At 46.0% G+C, this 22547-nt stretch overlaps 1 protein-coding gene across 3 annotated transcripts in view; it reads right to left on the reverse strand.

Moving 5' to 3' along the window:
* The window catches only part of COL16A1 (collagen type XVI alpha 1 chain), an 831382-nt gene that overhangs the window by 650442 nt on the left and 158393 nt on the right, over positions 1-22547 (reverse strand). For all 3 annotated transcript variants that reach the window (XM_086955641.1, XM_086955640.1, XM_086955639.1), the window contains exon 3: positions 1090-1155. In XM_086955641.1, coding sequence (XP_086811767.1) covers positions 1090-1155 — 66 coding nt within the window. The remainder of the gene's footprint in view (positions 1-1089; positions 1156-22547) is intronic.

Here is a 22547-nt window from a genome sequence, read left to right on the forward strand (position 1 = left end):
TTACCTCCACTTGCTACTGTGCTATATTCATATACTTTGTTTGCTTAACAGTGTCCCCAGAGGAATTGGGTCTCTGTCGCTTCTGGGTGGACTCTACATTATATATGCATTGGTTGCTTTACAGTGCCATTAAAGGTGTTGAGCCCCAGTTGCTTCAGAGTAGACTGCAAAGAGCATATACCTGCCTGGACTCCACTAACCCATACACAGGCACATTCAGTCTCAACTCAACTAGCAATGTCATCACCCCATGTTCAAAACATGTCTTTGAAATTCTCGCACCTCAACCAACACTTTCCAAATAAGTCAAACTACATCCAACCCTATATCAAACATGCATTCCAAAAGAGAACCAAGGAAAAGATGGGAGAAGACTCCTTCCATTTCTGGGCGTTGTAAAAAAGGTCCTTTGTTGATGTCCCACAATCTTCACCATTCAAGTTTAATATTCTGCATGTGATATTGTTTGTTTTTACAAAAAATGATTGAAAATCCTAAAACATTAAATCAAAGAAGTTCTAGTAGATGGACCATGTAGCAAACATGTCAATATAGTCTACGTCTAAACTACTCCTATGTGGAATGCATAAATAATGCATCAGTTCCACCAACACTGCTAAACAAAGATACAACACACCAACAAAGAAGAGAGAATTATATTCTTCTGTTTTCAAGATACATTTCTTTATGTATACCTACACAGGTATTACAGGCATTCTCAAAACTGTGCATGTGATGCCTGAGCAGGGGTTTCCAGCACAATGCATATGACGTCGCGGACGTTCCCTGAGGAATGTGTCTAAGACGTGGACTGATATAGCTGGTCCAGCTCTGGTAATAATTTGAAAGTGATATGAAGTGCATGCGAGATTTGGGACAGAGCTTCCAAATGAAGTACTTCTTATGGAATAAGTTATGATCTGTGTGTACCTGTGTTCCTGGAGGGCGGTGTGAATGTCATTGTGTGTTGTCTCATAATATTTATTCTAATATTAGGCATTTTCGTTTCTATTTCCTTCTTTGGTGTCAGATGTGGGAATTCCAAGTAGTTAGTGAAATGTGATATGGTTCTGGAATAAATGTAATTACCTGACATATTGCCCATGCCATCCTCCACCTTCAGTCCTTCTTGCTGCAAACTTGGACACTGGGGCCCTAGAAGAGAAAGCATCATTAGTTTCTGCTCAAACACCATGTTTAATTTCTTTCACTCCCTCAGTACACAAAGCAGTTCTTGGGGCTCCACAGCAGGGTGAAGCTAGCATTAAAAAAGTAGATGGGCACTAGACGTCTCTTTAAATATTGCTTATAATACGGCTCTTGGTGGAAAGAGCTTTGATAAGAGTCTACAGAGAATAGGAAACCTTGATGAAATGACTGGAATTGCTCCATATCAGGTACCATTCAAAGCACTGACCAATAGCATGGGTACCCTGTGGCTTAAAGCAAAACTTTGGTAGTTTGCCCCACCCCACCCACTTGCCACCTGAGTCCATCCCAACATAAATAAACAACAGGCTTGAGCCAAGTGGGAGCCCGCTGAGGGGTGGGAGGACATATGTTGCACTCTCATCCTACCTCTCTGAAGTCCATCTATGAATAAAAGTGTATCGCACATAGTGCTTTCTGAAAGATGCTGCACCTGCTGCCTTATTGCACCAATCTGCTTGCCCATCTGTGAGATATGGGGAAAAGGTTAGATGGCAAGTGGTGCTGGCAGCTTCTTTACAATATCAATGCTTGCCCCATCTAAAGATTTAGGGCCAATGTATGAAGCGTTTTTCCAGTTCGCAAATGGGGCGATTCGCAGAATCGGGGCGTTTGCGAACGGGAAAAAGCGGTTTGCTATTTATTATCCGAAAAGGCATTCGCCCAATAGGGAATCGCAAAAATTGTGATTCCCTGTTTTGCGAATGCATTAAAGGAATAGCAAATTACGATTCCTTAAATGAAATGCAGGAAGCCAAAAAAATTTGCGACCTGCCTTTAAGGAATCACAAATTACCACCAACTTCAAGTTGGTGGTAATATGCGAATTTCATGAAAAATTCACTTTTTTGCATTTTACTAGGCGCCACCTGGTGTACATACATGCCCTTGGGGCATGTATGTGCGCTACATGTGCACACATGCATATTCCAGGGGTGCAACAGGGTATTCATTTGGCACACTTGCGCCCTTGAAATTGCATGCGCAATTTGCGAGTACCTATTGGGTACTCGCAATTGCGCATGCAATTCCCATTCATTCCTATGGGCCTCTAGGCCTATAGGAATGAATGGGAAGCCATTCCTTATTTGCGACTCACAATTTGAGAGTTGCAAATAAGGAATATGTAGGAATCGCAATTATTATTGCGAAACCTATATACATTGCATTTTGCAATACCATAATAGCGGATCGGTAAAATTTGCTTTTATGGAATTGCAAAATCCAATTTTGATACATCTGGCCCTTATTTATTGTTTATTCTTGTTGCTAATAAGTAAAGTACATCGTGAATAGTTTGTCAACAATCCCAGTCTACAATTGACGTTCCAGTCACACAGTTCTGAGAAAAAGTGTGAAAAACTAAAATATACAAGGTCCAAGAATAGAATCTACTGTTCCAGCCTGGGCACACATTCAAGAAAGTATGAAAAAATACCCCATTAAAAGAAATTCCCTTTCTTGCTGGTCATGAGGAAGGAATGTATATTACTGGAAGGCTGCTCAGCTGTGTCTGGAGTGGAGTTCTGCCTTTGCAGAATCCTTCCAATTAGATGTCTGCCATTCTGAAGGCCATTCGTACTGAAAGGGGGAGTTAGGGTTTTATACCAGGATCAAGATCACTACAATGTGCCCTGAGAGCACAGCACTATGGTACACCTAAGACCCCTTGTAACTTTTTGTGGTACTGTTCACCATTGGGCTCTTAAACTAGAGCTAGGATTCTGATCCTTTGAGCAACAGATCAATGTACAACAGATGGAATGGACTATGATACAAGACGTGTCAGATCACTTACAACATAAACCACAAGATATGACGATCTTTGGAAGTCCTACGCCCTAATGTAACCAAAACCCTTGACAGCGTTACCCACATTAAAAAAACAAAATACCTATATAGAGATCAAAGCTAGGATTAAATTGTACAATTGAGAGCCTCTCAGTATGAAATCGACTGTCACGAATTTAGAGTTCCGATGACTTGCTGAGTTTGTCCTTGAAGCTCCTGCTGGTGCAATCCAAAATTGTTTTTGCTTAATTCTATGTGATTCCCTTTCGATCTCAGGAAAATAAAAATATATCCTATGGAGACCAGCAATTGAAGTAGCAACTAACATTGTGTTTGCTGAACTATTGAGGAAAGCGCTTTGCTACGCTCTTATGTTATATTAGAGTTGCTGCTGGCCAGTTTCACAATTGGTCATCGAAAATGAATGACTGACCTGGGTGGCTATGAGATAAATCATTTTGGCACTACAGCCCTGATGTTGGTCCATGACAATTGAAGATGTGGACTGAAACATCGACATTTCACTACCTCTCAGACTAAAGCATATGAATGAATGTACTTGGCATCTTTTCTGGTGGATCCATGATGTTGTTACCTTGGTAAAGTTTCTGGGATATATAAAATGTGTGTGGTGTTGTTTGTTGTAACTTTTTCTTACAGTTTTTGTAAAAAATGCAGAATAAAAATATTTTTGTCTTGAATAAGGAATTAGTTATTATTAGTCCGTTATCCCGATAACACTTTCTGTTGAATTTGTATACACTTTTTTAGGTATTAAAATACAGGGATTCTGTATTAATTTATGATTTGCTATAAATTGGTTTAGAATCGAATGAGTTGGTGTAAATTAGTTTAGAAGCCAATTATGTCTGAATACTTTAAAATATTATCTGAGTGATACCCTCAGGGGAACTTTTTATGTTTTATCTCCCTTCCAACTACAGCATAAACAAAACTCAGTGCAAAAAACACAAAATGAACCATTGTAAAGCAGTCACGAGGAGGATAAAGCACAGTAATAGTTTTAAATATGCAAAAAAATCTTTGGGTGAAATATTGAGCATCTTACATGATCTGAGCAATCTAGGTACGGTGGTAACACCCTTTGTGCAGACTGAAGTGCATGACATTGACGAACTCTCATTTGCCGTATCTAAATATTTTTTTTTAACCCCTTCACTGCGGCGGCTATTCTGCCGCAGTGCTAGGGGGGAGGCGGGGCCACGCGGCGGTCCCATGCTCGTGACGGAACTGCTCCGTCACGGCCCGCGGGTGAGCTGTGCTTGTGACAGAACGGTTCCGTCACGGCCCCGCCCGCGCTTCAGAACGTCAGCGCAGGTGCGGAATTCGCACCACGAAGGCGTGGCGAGCAGCCGTGACGGAACCGTTCCGTCACCAGCACAGCCCACCCTAGGCTCGTAACGGAACCGTTCCGTCACGAGCATGGGAGGGGTTAAAGTGAAACCAGGCTAAACAACCGTTAATTGCATGGATGCTAACAAAGCAGCAAAACGTGTCCATATCCCTCAGCCAGCAAACCGTGTCAGGTATTACGATTTTTTTCTTAACACGTTTTTTTTAAGGCTAGTTATTGGTTTTACAGGTTACAACCACAAACGCCAATTGCATCAAGAAATAACATCAACATGGCCCGAGGTGCGGGTAAAAACGCCACAAATTCATTGGAAGGGCCAAAACCTGCAGATTACTGTTGCTTGATTGAAACAGTAACATAAAACAGAAATCAATGTAATATAGTAACATGTGACCCTGACTCCTCTGCCCTTCCGGTTGACTATCCCCGGCTAAGCCCGACCGGAAAGGGTTCACGCTGCAAAGTGACAGCTCGCCCCCACTCCCAACCCAGTGGGCCCCTTTTGTTCTATGTCGGTGGCCCCTCTGGGGAGCCCACTGTGGCGATGGAACTGTGGGCCTTTCGGTACTAACTATTAGACTGTCCGTCCCCACTGGCCCCCTCCATGTATTACCTATATTAAACTGTGGAGGGCAGGCCTGGACGGCCCAGCACTACCTGCACACTGCTTTGAAGGTGGTCGGTCATCAGATCCCACCTCTAACTTGAAGAAGTATGCGTCCCAGACCTCTATCCCAGGTGCACGCCTGCTTTGGCGACATACGTTATGGATGGCCGCCTGCTCCGCCACCGTCCACTTTAGGGGGGCTCTGGCACCTTCCAGGACATTGTTCTGTGATGTTCGCATAGCGTCAGCACCAGATCAGCCATACTGCATTCTAGTTTCTTTATGGACCCGGCCATCCATACTAAAAGGCACAGTACAGGATCAAGGGACAGTTGCTTTCCCAGCAGTTTCACCAGCACTGTTCGCCAAGCCTTTGCCAAGTCCGGGCATTCCCACACCATGTGGCTCAATGTGCCTCGGGGGCGCCATACCTTGCTTGGGCACTGGGAGATCACGCCCGTCTCTATTCGACGGATGCGCTTTAGGGAAAGTAGGTTTGGTGCAGATAGTTGAACTGTAGGGATTTGAACCTGGAGTTGCGGGAGAGCTGCTTGGTGTTTGTTTTATTTGCAACCCATTGTTTTTCCCAAATCTCACAGTTAAGGCAAGTTGTCCATTTATCCCCAACTTCATCTTCGACAGCTGCAATTGTAGTGTGTCGTAAAAGTTATGAGTAGGGAGCTACCCTTTCTGACAGGAAAGGATTGGGTCAACAATCATACAAAATACAGAGCTCCTTCTCCTGGATTTAATAAATCATGAGTGAAGTACATCCCTAGGGGGACGTTCTCATTGGAAAACACGGGATTTGCAGTATTGTACGGGTTACCAAATTTACAACTAAAACAATCTGTTGGACCCACAAGTACTATGGAAACCTCATGTACACGGACAAATTTTTTTTTTTATAAAATATCATTCATTTATTTTATAAAAGTTAAAAATTCATAGTAACACAGAACATGTTATATGAAACAACAAGAAATACAATTACAATTTTTGCAAAAATATACACTCAAATGTTAAAAAAAGTTGAGAGATTAAAAATTGCTATTATAGCACTGTCTACATCAACATGTTAAAACATCACATTTATTGGTCAAACAATGATAAAGGAACAAACTGTTGACGCGGCGTTTCGGTCCGTGTACATGAGGTTTCCATAGTACTTGTGGGTCCAACAGATTGTTTTAGTTGTAAATTTGGTAACCCGTACAATACTGCAAATCCCGTGTTTTCCAATGAGAACGTCCCCCTAGTGATGTACTTCACTCATGATTTATTAAATCCAGGAGAAGGAGCTCTGTATTTTGTATGTGTGTCGTAAAAGATCATTATATATTTTCGCCCACTTCCATTGGTCAGTAGGCACTGCAGCACCGCTTTTGTGGGAAGATCAAACTGGCCCCACAGGGATCGCAGCCCATCTGTCACTGCACTGTGTGCCATGAACTGGCCCAGGCCTATGTCAAATCTCTCTGTCATGTCGGGGAACGCGCATAGCTAACCCTGATCGTTCATGTCTCCCACTTGTGCGATACCAGCTTGAGTCCACAGTTGACTGTCGAACATTGTCTCCTTAAGTGCTGCTAGCACTCACATGGCAAGTTGCACAGTGTAAGGGCATGGGCCACCTGTTGGATTTTGGTATTTAGCCCAACAAGCCTTGGCAACTCTAGGAAGTCTGGACAACCTTGCATTCAGTAGTTCGGTGCGAGAATCTGTTCAAGGATCCAGCTGTTTCCCAGTGCACATTTTTTTTAATACTTAGGGCCTTATTTAGAGTTAGACGGGCATGCTACTTCCAACGGTGGATCCGGATGGACAGTTGTGGAACCTAAGATGACATTTTCTAAATGTATATCTTGAACAAATATTGCCCTGTATTCCTTGTCCCCTGGTAGCTGAAAGTTTGATGTGGGTATCTGGAAAGGTCCTGAGGAAGGTGGTCCTAACATTTCAGCTACACCGAAACGCGCCTCGACCATGTGTTGAGCCTCGTTCGTGCTTTGTACTGTGGTTCAATTCTTGGCAGGGGTTCTTTTTGTCATACATAATACTCAACTGTGTACAGATACTCGATGTATGTGGTTTGTGTGAACGTGGACGAGTTTGAGTGACTGTAGTATGGTTGTATTTATTAAAGTCAAATCAGGGGCATTGTGTGTTGTTTTCTGTTTTTAACTATGCTCTTTTGTGTAATTTTTGATCTGAATAATTATTGATCAATAGGAATGTATTTATAATCATGTAAAATTGTTATGAACTATGTATAACATGTTCTTATAAAGAATATATATATATTTTGAGAAAGAAAATAACAAAAGAAGAAAGTTTTGATAAAATAAAAATAACAATGATATGATCTTATGTGTCACTGTTGTGCTTAGATGTTTGTTTAAATTTATACGAACAATGTTCGAATGAAAATGATTAACTGGCTATGAGGGAAATATTTAGTATTCAGCATCTCAGCCTTCTCCACGCCGGTCAGCCGGGGTTCAGATCTGTGTGAAGAGAAAGAGCTGCACCAGCAAACACCAGAGAGCGTCCTCTCATTGCTCAGTGCTAAGGTCATCTGTGGTCATCCATACTCCTCAGCCTGTATTCTGACTATGTCTCTGTAGCCTGTGGCACTGTGCTCAGACATCTGAGAGAGGCGATGTGGATGCCACACACGTCTCTGGAGTGGATTCCTTCAAACCCACAGCCAACAGATCAGAATTGGGTTTGCAAAAGTTTCTATAGAATGTCAGGTGGCACTCATTAGACATCTTGTTTTGCTAGTCACACTGGCACACGTTATCAAACAGCACCCTCTACAATTGGAAATGGCACACGGAGCTGCGGCTATGTCCCACGTGATAAAATAGTTCTGTGTTTAGGGTCATGTCAGCAATCGTAAGTGCTGGGTGTTTCAGGATTTCATCATTTTGTTCTGCTTATTCTGCTTTTTTATAGACGTATATAAAAAATGTTTTACCTGAACAGTGTCCCAGTGATCATTTAATTTCGAATATGTACCACAATTTACAACATTTTGCACAAGGTTAGGCGCGATACCATGACTACATGTTTGTGTGAATGGTATGTTGTTTAGGCTCACAGCCCATGCCTCCGGCAACTACGCCGTCGATCTATTTAGGCATAAGTAGTTTACCTCAGTGGGCCGCATGTGTTGTAGCAGTCTGGGATGTTTCCAGTGATGCCTTGGAAGAAATGACAGTCTATTAGTTAATCATGGCTTTAAGTGTTGTGTACATTTGAAGTAACATACGGGACCTTTAAATAATCTGGGCTAGGGTTTGCAAACACTTAAGAGTAGTAGATGTGATAGGGTGAAACCCTGGGGTAATCCTGCTGGATGCCATCTCCATGGAGCACTGGACCAAGAAACCCTGGGGGATCCTGCTGGCTGCCAGCTCCCTGGACTGCTGGACCAGGAATCCCAGGGGGATTCTGCTGGCTGCCATCTCCCTTGAGCGCTGGACCAGGAAACCCTGGGGGATCCTGCTGGCTGTCATCTCCCTGGAGCGCTGGATCAGGAAACCCTGAGAGATCCTGCTGGCTGCCATCTCCCAGGAGCACTGGACCAGGAAACCCTGGGGGATCCTGCTGGCTCCTACATCCTTGGAGCACTGGACCAAGAAACCATGGGGATCCTGCTGGCTGCCACCAGCTCCCTGGACCGCTAGACCAGGAAACCCTGGGGGATGCTGCTGGCTGCCATCTCCCTTGAGCGCTGGACCAGGAAACCCTAGGGGACCCTGCTGGCTGCCAGCTCCCTGGACTGCTGTACCAGGAAACCCTGGGGATCCTGCTGGCTGCCATCTCCCTGGAGCACTAGACCAGGAAACCCTGGGGGATCCTGCTAGCTGCCATCTCCCTGGAGCGCTGGACCAGGAAACCCTGGGGGATCCTGCTGGCTGCCAGCTCCCTGGACTGCTGGACCAGGAAACCCTGGGGGATCCTGCTGGCTGCCATCTCCCTTGAGCGCTGGACCAGGAAACCCTGGGGGATCCTGCTGGCTGTCATCTCCCTGGAGCGCTGGATCAGGAAACCCTGAGAGATCCTGCTAGCTGCCATCTCCCAGGAGCACTGGACCAGGAAACCCTGGGGGATCCTGCTGGCTCCTATCTCCTTGGAGCACTGGACCAAGAAACCATGGGGATCCTGCTGGCTGCCACCAGCTCCCTGGACCGCTAGACCAGGAAACCCTGGGGGATGCTGCTGGCTGCCATCTCCCTTGAGCGCTGGACCAGGAAACCCTAGGGGATCCTGCTGGCTGCCAGCTCCCTGGACTGCTGTACCAGGAAACCCTGGGGATCCTGCTGGCTGCCATCTCCCTGGAGCACTGGACCAGGAAACCCTGGGGGATCCTGCTAGCTGCCATCTCCCTGGAGCGCTGGACCAGGAAACCCTGGGGGATCCTGCTGGCTGCCAGCTCCCTGGAGCACTGGACCAGGAAACCCTGGGGGATCCTGCTCGCTGCCATCTCCCTGGAGCGCTGGACCAGGAAACCCTGGGGGATCCTGCTGGCTGCCATCTCCCTAGAGCACTGGACCAGGAAACCCTGGGGGATCCTGCTAGCTGCCATCTCCCTGGAGCTCTGGACCAAGAAACCCTGGGGGATCCTGCTAGCTGCCATCTCCCTGGAGCGCTGGACCAAGAAACCCTGGGGATCCTGCTGGCTGCCAGCTCCCTGGACTGCTGGACAAGGAAACCCTGGGGGATGCTGCTGACTGCCATCTCCCGGGAGCACTGGGTCAGGAAACCCTGGGGGATCCTGCTGGCTCCTATCTCCCTGGAGCGCTGGACCAGGAAACCCTGAGGGATCCTGCTGGCTGCCAGCTCCCTGGACTGCTGAACCAGGAAACCCTGGGGGATGCTGCTGACTGCCATCTCCCTGGAGCGTTGGACCAGGAAACCCTGGGGGATCCTGCTGGCTGTCATCTCCCTGGAGCGCTGGACCAGGAAACCCTGGGGGATCCTGTTGGCTGCCAGCTCCCTGGAGTGCTGGACCAGGAAACCCTGGGGGATGCTGCTGACTGCCATCTCCCTGGAGCACTGGAGCTGGAAACCCTGGGGGATGCTGCTGACTGCCATCTCCCTGGAGCACTGGAGCCGGAAACCCTGGGGGATGCTGCTGACTGCCATCTCCCTGGAGCATTGGAGCTGGAAACCCTGGGGGATCCTGCTGACTGCCATCTCCCTGGAGCACTGGAGCTGGAAACCCTGGGGGATCCTGCTGACTGCCATCTCCCTGGAGCACTGGAGCTGGAAATCCTGGAGCACTGGAGCTGGAAACCCTGGGGGATCCTGCTGACTGCCATCTCCCTGGAGCACTGGAGCTGGAAACCCTGGGGGATGCTGGTGACTGCCAGCTCCCTGGAGCGCTGGACGAGGAAACCCTGAGAGATCCTGCTGGCTCCTATCTCCCTGGAGCACTGGACCAAGAAACCATGGGGATCCTGCTGGCTGCGATCTCCCTTGAGCGCTGGACCAGGAAACCCTGGGGGATCCTGCTGGCTGCCAGCTCCCTGGACTGCTGGACCAGGAAACCCTGGGGATCCTGCTGACTGCCATCTCCCTGGAGCACTGGACCAGGAAACCCTGGGGGATCCTGCTGGCTCCCATCTCCCTGGAGTGCTGGACCAGGAAACCCTGGGGGATCCTGCTGGCTCCCATCTCCCTGAAGCACTGGACCAGGAAACCCTGGGGGATCCTGTTGGCTCCCATCTCCCTGGAGCACCGGACTCATCCTACCGGTATGTTTTGACTTAGTAGAGTGAAGAAGGGTGGATCCAACCCAGAGGGATGCCTGCCTCACTCATCCACTTGAGATGGTCCTTGTAGCCTCCTGAGGAGGGTCTTGTGTGTGACGCAGCAGGCCTGGGGCAGCCTTGAGGAGGCGGTGCCTAGCCCATGAGTGTGGTTTGATAAACCAAGAGGAGGACTTGCTTTGGTTACCTTGGGTCAGGTCCTGAAGGATCCGGGTGGTCTTGGCAATGCCGTGTTTAAATAATGCATGGCAACACAAATCAAGGCTGATGATACTTGTGTGAGATTTAGGGCCAGCATTGCGTAGTTTTACGATGGCACGTCTTATAGGATAATCAGAAGAGCGTGGGGACACGAAGCTGTTTTTAGAGAGGCTGAATGTCTGCACTCTGCCAGGTCTTACGACAGCTTGCCGCTGCCCCGCGTAGCTGAGGTCTACGCACTTGCAAGCGAAGGACCCAGCGGGGACTCGTTGGAGGCGCAGGAATGCTACTGTAATGCCTGCCATCGGCTCTTTGAAGAATCACGGGAACGCTGCAGCACTCTTGTCAACAACAGATGGGATCGTGAATCATGTGTTGCAACTCCTATGACGTAATCGGGCTATGGAGTAAGGGGAAGTGGAAGAGAAAGAGGGGATGTAGAAAACTAAGAAGCGAGAAGGAAACGTCTGGAACACAGCGCTGATGAGAGAAAGAAGGGGACAGAAGATAAAAAGATGTACTTTTTACTGAAGAGGTTAACATATACCACTGCCTAAGAGAGGAGGATCCCGAGAAAAGAGGCTGTGACAGAGGTTAGGAGCGAGGTAGAAAGAGAAGATGACAGACAGCCACCGAGGGAGAAGAAGGGGGGACAACGAGAAGAGACAGCGAGAGAATGAGGAGACCGACAATAAGTGAGAGAGAGAGAGAGATAGACCCAAGGCGACAGACGCAAGAGAGAGAGCGAGTAAGACTGAGAGAGAGAATATACTCTGTGAAGGATGTCACTACTGTCTGGGCATGGGCTATTCCAGGGCACAAGTCCTATAAAAAGAAGTGGGGGGACTGACAGTATGCAAATGACCTCGTGACGTCACGTGCTGAACGTGTCCAGGTGTCTGAAATTTACACCGGGACACCTTCAGCATATTTCTGTGGGGCCCAGCTTCTTGGCAGGGGGGACGGCGTCCACCCTGTGAAAAGATTGGGGGGACGCCGTCCACCCTCGTGGACCCACGACTCGAGCCCTGTCCGGCCAAGGCCAAATGTTTTGTCGGAAGGCTACAGAGAGGGACGGTTCTATCATTTCTTGCTTTGGACTAGTGGAGTGGAATCAGGGCAGTGCGACTGGGGTGGCTGCACTGGGTGCGGACCTGTGGAGGGGGTGCTGACCACAGGGGAGGGGGGATCTGTGTTAAGCAATAACTTCTGATTGAAGAGAGGAGGGGCACTTTTGCCCAGTGGTAGTGAGAGAATCTGAGCAGGTGGTCATGAGGTGTGGGGGCGCCAAAAATGATTGTCGCACCGGGTGCCACCAGGAGCCGGCCCTGAGTGGAATTCAAGTCTTTTGTGGACTTCAGTTCGGTACCACCAGCTTTTTGGCGCTAGTAAATGGCAAGGTTGTCAATGGTGCACAAGTGCAGTGTCACCATCGTCCAGAGGCAAAAGGGCCTACATCATTGATTTTATGGCTGTTTTATGTACCCAGGTAGAGAGACCACAAAGACCCGTTCTCCTTGCATGTATTAGGTCACATAACGCCAGTGCATAGTAAAAAAAAAAAGTAAGTGCCAGGACCCTTCTCGAAGACCGTAACCCCTGTCAGTGCTGCCAATTACAATAGCAACACAACTAATAACCATCACACTCCAACAAGTTTGACAATTCAGACTATTCCAGGCCACCAAAAGCCATGGAAATGGCGTGAGGAGTAGGTATTATTCATATTTATCTGTATAGAATTATTAAAGAACTGTTGCTTTGTTCATCTCAAAATGCGACAGAGAGTGCGACCATGTGGTGACTGTCATAAGTGACGGTGTTGCTGAGCACCGGAAACCACCGGCTCAAATTAAGCACTGGTTTCCCATCCCATATTTGCAGCACATACCAATTTAATGTTTAGTCCTGGAGGCCAGATTGGGTTGAATGTTTTTCTGAAGTCTTTTAGTCAAGGAAATAATTCCATATATTTGGTTATGCACTGTCTGTAAGGCAGATATATGGCCGATGGTTCTGTGTTTGAGAACGTTTCCTATTTGCTCCAGCAGAAACTATTATTTTTTCGTAAATTCGGTTACTCTTTTGTTAATAAGGCTGCAGATATCTACTTTAGGGCTTCCACCACAAAGTAGGGATGTGAAGCCAATTACTTCTGTTGACATCAAAGTTTTTCGCGCACACATTGCCAGAAGGGTTGCTGTTGTAAATGTTCAGTATTTGTGAAGCGCACAGCTACCTCCGGAGAGGTGTCCCGGCGCTGCGGGCCGTCGGGAAGATTAAACAAGCTAATACCCAGAGTCACAACGTTCTGGGCTGATTTGCCGCTGGGAGGATCGAACCATGAGCCCCAGGATCCGGAGGCAGTCACCCTGGCCGCTGTGCCACACCTCTGTAGCATGACAACCTTGCTTTTTGTGCCACTCTTAAGTGGCTACAAAATCAAGTGAAAGCAAAGTCAATCAGGATCCAACCTACCTGCAAGATAGATGCAGACACTGTCTACCAATATGGACACCACCTGCGCCCAACCATCAGGTCCCAACACAACCAGGAATCAGTTCTATCAAACTCCCACTTCAAGATGAAGAAACACCAGGTGCAGCTTTGAAAAGGTCTCAAAACACACTTTCATGAAAGGACCCCACTATGCATTTATAACCTTTGTGCAAAGAGTTCGAACCCTTCTCTTGGGAATGCTGTTCTAGTTAGAAGAGTTTTGGTGACAACAATATGCAAAGTAAAAGCGGGAGGCGTAAAGCACTGCAAACGAGGAGACGGAATTGCAGAGAATAGAGGAATCATGAGAAGCATACAGAGGGGGAGAGCAGAGATCAGAAGATGAAGGCGAATAATTCAAAGAAGGGGCAAACGGTTTGAGAACACAGAAACAAAGTAGAGGAGAGACAGAGTGGAAAGGATAGAAAATGTGGAAAAGAAGAACAGAGCAAAAAGACTGACATTTAGCAAAGAGAAGATTTCAAAATTGTGGAATAGATGTAAAGCGACAGCATGAAAGGAGAAGAACAAGGCAAGCAACTAGATGAGACAATGAGAAAGGGGAGCTAAAGTACAAAACAAAAAGAGGAGGCTGCAAGGGCTCTTACGACAGCAAATGAGGCATTAACGTTTACCATGACTAGGATAGAATGGAGATTGAGTGAAGCCAGGTCCCCTAAGAGGCAATTCTACTAGTTCCATTGCTCAAGTATGTCCTGTGCTGTTGTGCCACTGGACTGTGGAAATAAGCGTCCTGAAGGTCTAACAAGATTAACCAGTGAGTCCTTTGCCTGGAAACTCAGGAGCGCTATTAGTTATTGGTTGTGAATGATTCTAATATGGCAGTACGGGTACATTTTACCTTGGCCTAGTGGGGAAACTGCCTACTGCCTCCCTTTGATAAATCCATGTAGTGTGTCATGTCTGGGCCCCTGATTACGTGTTTTGTGCATGAGAGTCCTGTGGTAGACAAGAAGAGGAGCACCCTGGAAGTGGAGTCCATTGTGGTTGGATGTAGCCCTAAATGATGCATGTTTCCTCAAGTGGAGTAGTCGTAGTCAGTGCTGCTATCTTTACACTACATTTCCTGCCCCTCCTCCCTCCCCACCCACCCACTGCATAAGTCAGTTCCACTAGGTCAGCAAAACCTAAAGGACGAATAGGTCAAAGGCAAGCCTGCACACCTGTCACCAAAGAGATGGGCTACCTGCCCATCCTTCCACTCTGTGTTTTTCCTACTCTCGAGAGGAGAGCCCAACAGCAGAACAGATGGATTACAGCTGTCTGGCTCAAGACTGATATCTTCAATCTTTTTTAATATTTTCCTGTTTATTTTTCTTATGAATATTTAGTCTTTTTTCATAACTTGATGTGAACGTAACTTCATTATTTCTTTGCCTGCATTACTTTGAGATTACCTTTGCTTTTCTGGCCAAATTGACTAAAGATGAACAATGGTTGCCATTGATCATTCCTGTAACCTCCTGTGTACAGTTCTCCACGTGTTTGTAAAGATCAAGAGTCTAAAGTCACTCTCTCTCTTTTCTCATCCTACTAAGGTACTTTCCTATAGCAATGAAGTAAAGTAATCTAGAAGAAACCCAGCAATTGATATTGTTACCAGACGGCCACAGTTAACTGTGATCTTCAAGCAGCAGCAGAAACCTTAACAACTAAGGTAAGCTTCTTTGGGGGTCAAATATAATCAAATATAATCTGTGCAAAAAATGTTCTTTTTTAATGGGTCTCAGTAAATCCAGGGCGTAGGAGATAGACAAAGGGAGAGAGAGAGAGAGAGAGAGAGAGAGAGAGAGAGAGAGAGAGAGAGAGAGATATATATATATATATATATATATATATATATATATATATATATATATATATATATATATATAGAGAGAGAGAGAGAGTCGCCACTTCCCAGTTCTTTAGTGATTCAAATAAAATACACTTGTAGTATTTCTCGTATCCTTGTAAACAGGCTTTCCTGAAAAATTAGAGTGTGGGCCGTGGATTTTCCATCTGTGATGAAGGTGGATCCACGTCCTGTGCCACTGGGGCAGAGAAAAATACATAACATCTTGATTGTTCTCCTGCAGGGGCTGTGTGCACTATGAGAAATATCACTTTGGGGAAAATATTTAACTTTCACAGCTGGTTGAGTTTTTGAAGGAGGGCACTGGAAATGTAGCTCCAAAGTAAGATCACACTGTCACTGGCCACACACCAATCTCTCAAACATGCTGGGTGTATTTTGCAGTAGATGTGGGACACTGCACCTTAAACCTTGAAGTTGGCCGCCATTTCCAGAGCCATTCCTCAAAGATTCAAATTCTCTAGGTGTGATGATGGATACATCATCCCAGATTTGGCAGCTGATTCGGCACCTTATTTGATGGAGGTGCCTTCAGACCTTGTCAGAGCTGTAGCATAAGCCACATCCTCTGCCATGGGTAGGTTAAATGGGGCAGCCACACCACTGGACTTGCAGTAGGTAATTTACCATGTTTGACAGATTCTGCATTACCACCTTCCTCTAAATCTGGTTTATACAGTTAGAGGGATGCTGGGGCTGTGAATGTGGTTGATGGTGGTACCTTTCAAGGACAATAAATGATGACAAGGTTGAGTCACGTTCTAGACAAGATGGAGGACTGAGTTTGGCATTAACCTATACCATCATCCTTCTGGTGTCATCTTTTCCCCAGCATTGTTCCCATTCATGTCTATAGATCTTTAGTCCCCTATGATTTGTTGGCACTCTATTCAGGGTGGCCTAGTGTTTATTGAGTTTGTTGTTTTGTTTTTTACTGCTTGCATTAGGAAAGGAAATATGTAGTATTACGTTCAACTGCAGCGCTACAGTCAAGGCCGTCTCTAAGACGGTGTTACCCGTGCCGCCGCACCAGGCGCCGACTTCAGGTGGGAGCACCCTGCTTGCAAGTGTGCTTTGTTTTTAAAAAGCACCTGGTGTTGCGTTCCTGGCCTTCAGAAATTTTCCGACAACAATAAAAATGTCAAGACAACTCCGTGATTAATGTTATTCCTGGAGAGAGATCTGGAGTTTTATGGTGGAAGTTTTGACTCATCACAAGGTAGTGCAGAGGGTTAATATGCCTGCTGCAAAGAATATGTACCATGCAAATCACAAAGTGCATATCATCTAAAAAAAAGTCAGTGGCTTACTGATTTTGTCAGAGAGATCCTTATATTACTTGCAGTCAATATGTTAAAATCCTAATATAGAACAGGGAGCTATTAACTGTCATTAAAGAGCTGCATGCAAACTGAAAGATATAGATTAGAGACCTGGCTCAACCCCACCAGTGCACCCGACATAGCCGCTGCCACACCTGCCGGATGCAAGATCGCTCACTGAGACAGCAACAACAAGGAGAGCATCCACTTCACCACCACCGCGGAAGACACCATCCAATCATGGAACACCTCAACTTTCAACTCCGAAGAGATAACAAAACCACCATCAGAGGCACTCTTGCCTACAGGTCCCTAGGTCCTCGGCCTAACTTCTGCGACGTGATTCTCAACTTCACCACCCCACTGCCTTAGAGTCTGAAAACAACATCTTCCTTGGTAACCTCAACTTTCACCTCGACGACCCCAACGATACCAACACCACCAACCTCGTCGAAAGCATGAACAACATCAGTCATCCACACTGCAGGACACACACTCAACCCGATCTTCTTAGCCAGTGACAGAATCAATTACAGTCATGTCACCAAGCTTACCTAGACAGACAACACCATTGTCCATTTCACTGTTGCAGGACTACCCAGCACTGCCCCCAAACCTAGCATGTTACATTGCTGCTGGAACATGTTCTCAGAGATCCAATGTCCTGACGCCCGCTGCACCTCTTATCCACTCACCGCAACCAACCTGTAGCAGGCAGTGACAAACGTCTCCGCCTGTATCGTCAGACTGCACCAACATAGCCGCCCCAACAAGCCCACCATGACCAAAAGATCCTCCAAGCAAGCCAGCTGGTACACGAATGAGCTAAGAACCTCAAAGTGCAAATACAAACAAGTTGAAAGGAGATGGAGCACAAACAAAGTACCCGCAGACCGAACCACTTTAAAAACCACCCTGAACCAATACCACCAACTCCTGAGAAGGACGAAAAGAAATACCCTGACCGACCGCATTGAAGCAAGCTCCAACCATAGACAGGAACGCTTCAACATTGTCAGAGTACATCAACCACCAACAGAGTTTCCATCTGCCATCCAGACACCTGTGCTCCTCCTCCTTCTTCCTCATCCAAACACCCTGCAGACATCACAGTAACAGTGGAAGATGCTCCTTCACCACCTCTCCACGAAATCTTGGAACAACCTCCCACTTCACCTATGTACCTCGTCCTCCCTGCTGGAATTCAGAAGAGGACTCAATACCTGGTTATTCGATTGAGTCCTGGCAGCAGCAACTAATGGTGCCTGGATACGCTTACAGGTGATAAGCCTTACTATACAAATCCATATGGATTTTTTCCCCAGTCTTTTTATTATCCTAATGTTGCAAAAAAGGTTCCTTTGGGTGGTAATCAATCCTAATTATTAAGGTGAACCCCCAACCATAGTGTTACTTTTTAAATTCTGAGTTTGTGCTTCCCCACACCAAGCACTCTTAAACTATGCTGCATACTAGTATGGTTGGCATGTAACTCCTACACCTGGTAGTCCTCTGTCTTATGTAACATTTCCTATACACTGATTTACACACATATGATTGATTATCTCTGTTCAAGGTGTGTGTGATGTAAAGAACGCTGACACCCTACACTGGTATGAATGGCGGTATAAAACTAATCAAATGCATCTGAGAGAGAGTGGTTATGGAGACTTAAGGAGCACTGTTAAAGGGTGGTAGTGTGGGAATCTGTGGCGGACGTAGTCATTTGGAGGTGCGAACAAACATTGTTACACTGGGCACCACCAGCGCTAAAGCCGGCAATGTCTATAGTCTGTCTACTGTTATATCTTATATTAGAATGTCGGCAGTTTTGCCACAGTGGTGTCTTGGAACAATCTAATTTGCTCATTTGTTGCAGATAAGACATTGGGTCCACATAGAATGATGTACTATCTTGAATAAACCCATTCCGCACACCAAAGTGGCACAGCTTCATCACTTCAGAGGGAGGCAGTTCCTGGCAGGCAGATGTGCCATCCATGTTCATGGCATATGGCCATAGAGATGCAGATGTGTAAAGTGAAACTACACCGCCGATTTGCATACTCAGGGAACTTCACACATCTTCACAAAGTGTGCAGCCTCTCTGATTCAAACGGAAGCAAAGCAAATCACTTTGCATGCCCCTAATAGAGAAAGGCATACATTATTAAAAAATAGGGCAGATGTATTCATCTCCAAGCAAATGTCCACAAAAGTGGTGTAATGATGTGTAAACCGAATAGAGTGTCCTGCTCAAAATAGACTAAATGTCTGTATATGGACCAAAGTAACTCATAGTTTTGATGCAGGGTCATGGGGTCTTTTGCAACTAATTCAGCTGTGGAAGACATTAATTTGAAGACTATGCCTGGGTGGAGTGCACAGAATTTTACTCTGCAGAACTCCGTGAAGTGCTGGAAAAACTCAGCTGTGCTCTGCGAAGTTTCACCAGCGGCGGAGCCTGTTAAGTCACGCTGCTCACCCTGATTTTTAGTGCTGGAAGTTTGTGCTGACCTGTAAATTCAGCGCGAAAGGCACTATGCATCGCGCCAGAGGGTGCTGCTCAAGCGGACATTCTACCTGAGCGGCTGCTTCCTCAACGCGAGCAGCAGATTTCTCATTGCTAGCGGTTGTGACCTGCCGCAACCACCAGCATTGGGAAATCTTGCCGGAAGGTCTAATGTGCAATTTTTTTCTCGCAAGCACTCGCCAATATAACATTGGCGAGCAGTTCAAGAGACAAAACTCCGCTTCTGGTCACTTCGCTGAGTTTTTCAAACCTTTGCATGGAGTGAGCAAAACGCAGCAAACTCCGCTGGCGGAGTGAAATTCTTCACCCACCCCTATTCAAGACCTTTCAGTATAATGACTATAATAAGCATTACGTTCCTACAAGGGAACTAGAGCAATTCAATCCTGCTCACATTAGCAGTCAATCACGAAGTCATGCTTTACATCACAATATAACTATCAATCCCTGCTTGCCACAAACCACCTGAGCTCTGCTCACAAGGATCATAGCTGCCAAGTTTTTCAGGTCTATGTGTGATGTGCTGCTCTAGGCCACGTTTTTTTCCTCCGAGTCCTGGGAATTGTAGTCCTGTTTTATAATGGAATGCACAAGACTACAAGTCCCAGAATCCAAAGAAAAAAGGGAACAGGAGCAGAACATCCCACATGGACCTGGGAAACGTAACAAGCTTACCACAAAAGCCACACAGTTGGCTGTAGTGATTACCACATTCACATCAAAAATGATGAGCACATGCTCATTGTTCCTTGTACATCTTCTAGAGGTTCAATTCAATTAACCCGGCTAACAACAGATCCAGCAGGAGATCACAGGTACTTAATCTTGCACTGTACAAATCAATGGTACTGCAGAACCATCTGGCAGTGGCCTTCAGCATGAAGACAGTGTGTCCTATGCCCTCTGTGCTTACTATAGTGCACTTCTGTCCAACTTGGTGGAAATTACAGAATATCTAAAAAAAGGACTTCCAGGTTGGTGGCTGTATACAATGTGTCCTCTGTTCTCCAGCTAGATCTCTCTAACTCTACAGATGCCACACAATGTTTAACAAATGTCAACCACAGCAATCACATGCTTTGTACACTTATCTGATGAGGTTGTTCCAAATAAACAGCATTTCTACAGAAACCATTAACATGCAACCATTACAGTATATAACTGCATTGCACTTAGGAAGCATTGGCGGATATTGAAGAGCATTGCTGATGATACAAGGAAGGATGTAACTATAGTTACATATATGGGCAAAAAGCCTTCACATGAAAAGATCCTAGAATATATACATCTGCACAAATTATAAAAGGCAGAATTGATGTCAGGAGTAGATATAAAATTGCCACAGCTTGGGAGAGAGTAATCCAGAGTATAGGGCTAAATATCGGAAGGCTGACTGCAATCTTACTAGCCCACTGGTTAAGTGAGTGTGAGGAAACTATCATGATCCATGGTCAGCGCTCACTCAAGTATGACAGTCATGCATGGAGATAAACTTCATAGTCACTCGAGTCTTGTGCTGCAGAGGAGGTCAATAATACACAGAGAGTGTGGGTAGCAGTTGGTGAGGCTTTTAGGCTCCAATGTTTACACTAAGCGAAACACACAAGTAGAGTTAAGATGAACTATATGTCCATGGCCCACCAGGACTCACTCACTAGTCTTGTAATGGTGACAGTCAACTTAGATCCACTTAGTATACATGTGTAATGTTTCAGATTTTTCCTTATTAGGCAGTTGTAATACTTAGGTGCTGCGCTAAAATATTTTTACCAGGCGACTGGAACTAATCACACTTTCCTCACGACTTAAGATAGACTTACTGGATGCAGACAGGTATTCTGGATAAAACTAAAGATCAAAGATTTAGAAATTGGTTTTCACATGTGTACTTGGGTCAGTCTTCCAAGAATTACAAATTGTTTGGTACTTGTTATTTTAAAAGAAGAGTAAGAGGAATCCTCAACTTGTACAGACCTTGTTTCCAGTTGTTGAGACAAGAATGGTCCCTGCATGGCATACACCCATGTTCCCCTGCCATGAGTATTTATTTGCATGTATATCTCGCATTCTGAATTTTATTTTAATCCTGGCATTACTCTAATGTAAGCGTATGTAGAGACCTAGGGCTGCCCCAAACTGTTTGAGTTCCTGGTCTTGTCCTGTGAACCACAGAATTGCTCCCAGCATGCCCTCATTTAGAGCAGTGAATTGCTATCCCTTGTCCTCAGTATAGCACATAAAACTGTAGTGGCTGTGTACATTGTTTTTAGAGGAAATCAATAGTGTGACCATGCTTTTTTACTGGTGCGACTTGGGGTATATGCTTACTGACTTACCTGGGGAAAGTTGCCTTATCATATGTAGGCAATCTCTTTGAGCTACCATGCCATATGTGTCAAGTGCATATAAATGTGTAGTGTGTGTAAAACATGCATAAGGATTATGTGTATGAGTGAGCCTGAGTAATTGAGGCCAGAGGGATCCATGTTCGATGCGTTCAGCCTAGTGTGGCACAAGATGGAGGGTGAGGACTGTGCTTCCAGAAGTCGTAAGTGTATTGCCTGCATTGCTCTACCTAGATAGAGGAGAGCCAAAAACAGAAATAAGGAGGTTAACTTCAGAAATTCAATGAAGCCATTTGTTGGCAAGAAGCAGCTAATTAGTCTTCATGAGCAAAGCAACTGCCATTCGGTGGATGGTAGGCGTAAGGGATAGGACTGCTGACTATATTCTGAAGGGTACGGAAGTTTTTGGTTGAGGCCTGCCCATTGTCTGTCCCTGATTACTCCTCCGGTTAGGCTGATGACAGCTAGGTGAAGAAACCTCACACCACTGTGTGCCTCTGTTGCAGGTACTGTGGGTTGGAGACCGTCTCAGTGCTACCTGCTTTGAGAAGCGTCACTCTACACAAAGGCAGTGTCTGATGAGTAGCCTCAGGAGGACACTTGAATGGATAACACCCAAACGTATTTGACAATTTAAGGCAATAAAAACACATCCCATGGCTTGAAGTAGTGTATAAAATTGGGATCCAAACCACCTCACTTTGTTCCAGTTCTGAGTCCTTTATGACAATGGAAAGTAGTGCTCTAAGACTATTAAAAAACTGCTGTGCAAACAAAACTGTTGTATGTCCAATGCTGGTGTCTGCCTGTCAGCCAGTGTCCCAGTGGTAAATGGACATCATTTGAAGTGTGTACTTGCTACTGAATCAGCAGTGGATTTGCCCTGAAGGACCTAAAAGCCTGCCTGCCCGTTTAGCAAGTGAAGGAGCCTGGTTGGTCCAGTAAGAGGAGACACTGTCCAGGGGGAGAAATAGGCCCACAGTGGCTCTGGCAGTTACAGATGTCC

Source organism: Lissotriton vulgaris, chromosome 2_1 (assembly GCF_964263255.1).
Source record: "Lissotriton vulgaris chromosome 2_1, aLisVul1.2, whole genome shotgun sequence".
Lineage (NCBI taxonomy): Eukaryota > Metazoa > Chordata > Amphibia > Caudata > Salamandridae > Lissotriton > Lissotriton vulgaris.